At 36.4% G+C, this 4,828-nt stretch overlaps 2 protein-coding genes across 4 annotated transcripts in view; both read right to left on the bottom strand.

Moving 5' to 3' along the window:
- Nucleotides 1-4,822, bottom strand: part of LOC107624989 (coenzyme Q-binding protein COQ10 homolog, mitochondrial) — a 24,101-nt gene extending 19,279 nt beyond the window's left edge. The window contains exon 1 of the mRNA XM_021115545.1: nt 4,754-4,822. The gene's annotated coding sequence lies outside the window, so the exon portion shown is untranslated. The remainder of the gene's footprint in view (nt 1-4,753) is intronic.
- On the bottom strand, nt 126-4,828 carry LOC107624988 (iron-sulfur protein NUBPL). 3 transcript variants are annotated; one of them, XR_002357133.1, is made up of 10 exons: nt 4,557-4,828; nt 4,180-4,397; nt 3,979-4,087; nt 3,528-3,650; nt 2,827-2,924; nt 2,488-2,614; nt 1,979-2,064; nt 1,239-1,364; nt 908-996; nt 126-814 (listed from the first exon to the last, which is right to left on the bottom strand). XR_002357133.1 is itself a non-coding variant. In XM_016327493.2 (9 exons), exons 2-9 carry the CDS (start codon nt 4,204-4,206, stop codon nt 656-658), a joined length of 855 nt encoding a protein of 284 aa, XP_016182979.1. In that variant the 5' UTR covers nt 4,207-4,397; nt 4,557-4,828; the 3' UTR covers nt 126-655. The 3 variants fall into 3 exon arrangements, 2 of the variants coding, with proteins under 2 accessions (XP_016182979.1, XP_016182978.1); XM_016327493.2 differs by lacking the exon at nt 908-996; XM_016327492.2 differs by lacking the exon at nt 908-996 and having other exon boundaries at nt 131-814; nt 4,561-4,760.

Below are 4,828 nucleotides of genomic sequence, written 5' to 3' on the forward strand. Positions count from 1 at the left end.
TCGTAGTCAAATGATTAAATCTGTTTATATATCCATAAAGTTGGTCATTTAGTAAGCACATCCATTTACTTTTATGATCTTCCATCCATATAAGAATATATTCCCCATAAGCAGACCCAATATGATGACCTACACTAAAAGGAATCATATCTATAAGGTCAAGAATATCCATGGCATAATTGCCTTCTCTTTACAAGATGATGCTAAAGACAATTCTCCTACAATGCATCAAATAAAAAATCAATCACCAAAAACAGACAAAATAGGCAAAGGCTTATCAAGAGAGACTCGTGAATAAACAAAACTCTGTAGCCTCATCATTACAGTGTGATAAAACTGCTTATTTTTCTTCTACAGAAAAATTACATAAAAATGACAACTTAAACAGCACCTGTGTTATGTGAGGTCAAAGAAACATTCACATCTAATTTCACAATATTTATGGAGATGCTGGAACCTACAAAATATAAATCATAAGCCTAACCTGTATCTCATCCAAACTTTAAACTTTTAACACATTGTAAGATTTGTCAAATGCCACATTTTTTAGCTGTCATGGCGAACGGCTAGGGGCTCCTTTCTTGAATGAAAATGTGGGCGTGCCAGATAATGTCGCTCACAGGTTGACAGAGATATTGTGGTGAAGGACAGCATTTCATAATATAATCTCTGGTTTGAACTGCTGTTCCTTAAGTTTCTGAACAACTTTTTCAGCTAAATCGCCATATGCTCTGGAAACCACAGAATCAGGGGCAGCCAAAACTATGGGGTGCCCTTGATCACACGCCTCTCTGATCTCCATTTCGAGTGGTATCTAGAATCGTTAAATTGAAACTTGTCACTAAAACCAAACACATAAATTTTGCAGAAGTCACTTAAGAAGATTGAGAAGAAGGTGGGCTTTTACCCAAGCGATTATTAACTTCACTTTCTCTATGTCTTCCTCATTTAATTTTGGCTTGAAAATTTTAGTTAAACATGGACGCATCATAAATCCTTTTATGAAAAGAGAGAATGAACAAATTAATAAACTATGGTTCTAGTTATGTAAGTTAACATTTTCTATGCTATTTAAAATTTCAAAAAACTTGGGTTTGCATTTTCACAAAGATATAGCTAAATCAACCAAAAACTAAAGAAGTGATAAGTTATCAGTTATCACATAATAAAGCTTCCACTATATGATCTGCAAAATTATACTCTCAACTGTACAATCTAGATAGAGATAATAGGCATACCTCGCCTAAAAATTCTAACCCCATTTCACTGGCTGCCTTAGGAGCCCCTCCTTTACCAAATATATACGATGGTTCACCACAATGTGGACACTTAAAGCAGCTCATGTTCTCTACAATTCCCAAAATCTGAAAGAACGGTTAAAGATCTCATATGAAAGGACCGAAAAGGTAGTATGCATTCAGGGTTTTTAGAAAATATGTAAACATCATATCTGAGTAAGGAACAATCTATATATCAATGCTAATAGCCTTTAAGAATTATTCAGCTGTCATCACTCGAATTGTATTATGAATCAAATACAAAAGCACACATAAAAACAGACCATATAAGCACAAATGAATTTGTTTCAAGTACACATTTGAATATAAGATATTCTTCTCATCCTTAATCAAAATAATTCACAGAAATAAGCCATTAGGATTTACAAAAGCAAGACACTTGATTTCATAACTAAACTAATTCCAACCTAATGCAACAACATAGTGATTCGACATAATTAGAAATTAATGAAGGATGTCCATAGAAAGCACAAAAACAACGTAAATAATGCATTCATTAAGCAAAAATGTAAAGATTTTCCTCTAGAATAATTGAGACAATTCCCGATGATGCAATTTTCTAACTAAACAATAGATGATTATTCTCATGTTAACAAAAAGTTGGAAGAGACACATGTATATGCTGACCCAAAGTAACTAATCATTTAGGAAAAATTAAGGAACACCAGTAATTATCATACCGGAACATCAACTTTATTGAACATTTTTACACCCCTCCTGGCATCCATTAATGCAACATCTTGAGGAGTTGAAACAATCAGTGCACCTACCATATATTCGGTCATTAAAAGAACAAAGACACAAAAAGATAAAAAAAAAGGCCCATCTGAAGACCGAAGGATAACTAGTAATTGCATTAAACATAAAAACTTGAAATATAATGATGCTTTCTTAAATTTTACCCTTGACTGATTTTATTAAACTTTCAACCCATGTACCCTTTTGCTTATAGAACTGATATTACACTGAAGATGTTTCAGCTGAAAACTAGCAGAGCATGATAAATAGGTCTAAGTCACAACCTCCTTTTGTAAATTTCAGTGCATACTTCAGGTAGATGAGATCACAAAGACTAAAATGCAAAAATCCGTAGGCCGTCTAAGCTTTTTGTCAAAGCATTTGCTTTAGACCTCATCACCCACACCCCAAAGGTCACATTAGTGGAAATACACTGCTTTTCGTGACCTACCTGATAATTGCAGATTCTGAGACATAGCTATCTGGACATCACCAGTCCCAGGAGGCAAATCCATCACTAAAACATCAAGGTTTCCCCAGTCAACTCCCCTTGTCATTTTCTCAAGAGCATTTGTTACCTGTGATAATCCAGTAAACAAAAATTTATTTATTTATATTTTTGAAATGGAAAACAAAAAAATGGATGTGGTTGTCAAGATGTATTCAGTATGGATTCCTTTACAGTAGATCTCAACAAATGACAAAAGTTGCATGAACCAGTTAAAGCAAGAAATAGTAAGAGAAAGTGAAAAGAAATAAGAACCAAATAAAGTAGAAGTTACAGGTATACCATGGGACCTCTCCATACAATTGGGGCATACTTCTCGACAAGGAACCCTATTGACATACACTTGATCCCATAATTTTCAATGGGAATCATTTTCTTATCTGAAATAAGTGAAGAACAAATATTGGCATGAACTATCTTATCTGAAATAAGTGAAGAACAAATATTGGCATGAACTATAACAGATGGAAGAAACTTCTGCATAAAGCCTAAAAGTAAACAAAAATTACAAAAGAAAAAAACAGACCAAAGTAAGAAACAGTTCAAATATTCTAATTATTGTATTGGTTCCCATCCAATCCTAAAATTTCAACAGAAGTTAATGATTTCTGGTGATCTTCTTGAGCACCATTTGCAACACATTCATAGTTCATACTTGTAATGCATTTAAATATATAGTACAGATAAATTTAACAAAACTCAAAATGCATCAAAGTTAGAGAGTACCATTCATAGGGTTTTATACTATAATCATACAATATCTGAAAGAAATTTTTACAACACTTTATTTCCAAATTCCCATTGCTTAAAAATAATTCTGTGTGGAGAGTAGAATCATACAATATCTGAATGTGGAGAACAAACACGTTTGACATTGATGCTTTCCCTTTTATGCACCATGATAGCTATGCCTACATCTAGCTGTGGTTTTTTGGTTTATGTGTCATTCAAGATGAATGTTTACTACAAAGTGAAAAGTATACCTTCAGTGACATCAGGTTTTCTGTTGATGTTCATCATAGTGGGGATATTCGGTCCATATACATCAGCATCAAGCAAACCAACCTTCAGTTGGCATTTACTTGCAAGTGCTACAGCTAAATTAACTGCCAAATCAAGAAACATCACTCATTCACAAGACACAAGTACACAACACCAAAAAAAGCAGCAAGACATCCAAGCTCAGCTAAATGAACCTAATTACAGATGTTTCTGTATATCCAACCACTGCTATGGAAAACTTTTGCCTGTGGGACAAATAAATTCCCATATCAAGTACGCCAGTTCTATTTAGAATGCATACAGAAAGAAGGATTCAGACATTTTAAAACAAATTCTTATTGAACATGGTATAGACTAAAGAGTCACATTAGTTGTTAAAATGACATCTCATTGTAATAAATAATCCCGACTCATTGGAACAAGGACTCATACCAGCAGTAGTAGACTTTCCGACACCGCCTTTACCGGAGGCGACGGCAATGGTATCCTTGATTCCAGGAATGCGAAGGTGCTTTGCGTAGCTCCGGACAGCCCCTAGCCTCTGAGAAGCCAAGAATCAGTGGGTGAGTGAGTGAGTGAAAATGCAGCAGAACGGTTTTGAACAGATAATAATTTAGGTGAATAGAAACTCACCCTGAATTGCCCTAACACTTCCCTCATGATGGGGCCCTTGTCTTCTTTGGTAGAAATGCTAGGTCTCCACACACACACACACTATCTTGGTAATCTGATTAGAGAATGGTAAGAGGAACGAGTTTCTACTTTCTACACAGGTGTCAATGGAGCCTCAAACCATAGTTATCAGAACCAAACCCGTAATAGAACCGGTCAAACTTCTGGATCGCTGGTTACTGGTTTAATTAATAGCAATTACTAATACAATTACAGAATCTATTACATACAATCAGCATACAATTAATAGTAATATCATTATCTAAACCTACATTAAAACTGAAGAAATCAAGTATATAAAATTAATCAAGAACAACTGAAAAAAATTGAAAGCTCACCTACACGGACTGCAGAAGCAGACGCAGAGTCAGGGACGGGTTGCGGACCTGGGGTTGCAGAGGCCAGGCCACCGGCGAGGAGAGTTGCCCGTAGAGGAGAGGAGGCCGCACGCAGAGCTTCGGACGACAGAGACAGACGCAGGGGAGCCACGACCGACAGAGAGCAGGCGAGGCACGCCTGGCGACACAGACGGAGGAGGCAGAGGCCGGCGACGAAGCACACGGCTCGGCGGGGCCAAGACGGAGGAAGGAGAGCGGAGACTGGTGGCGCG

The sequence above is a fragment of the Arachis ipaensis genome, chromosome B02 (assembly GCF_000816755.2).
Source record: "Arachis ipaensis cultivar K30076 chromosome B02, Araip1.1, whole genome shotgun sequence".
In the NCBI taxonomy this organism is placed as follows: Eukaryota; Viridiplantae; Streptophyta; class Magnoliopsida; order Fabales; family Fabaceae; genus Arachis; species Arachis ipaensis.

Bases quoted from the DNA above. Each gene is read 5' to 3' on its own strand.
- LOC107624988 (XM_016327493.2), bottom strand. From the start codon at position 4,206: ATGAGGGAAGTGTTAGGGCAATTCAGG. The intron at 1,365-1,978 runs GTATGATAATTA...CCGTTCTTTCAG, and splicing joins TCAATAAAGTTGATGTTCCG to ATTTTGGGAATTGTAGAGAA. The intron at 815-1,238 runs GTATGCCTATTA...TAACGATTCTAG, and splicing joins GGTTAGAATTTTTAGGCGAG to ATACCACTCGAAATGGAGAT.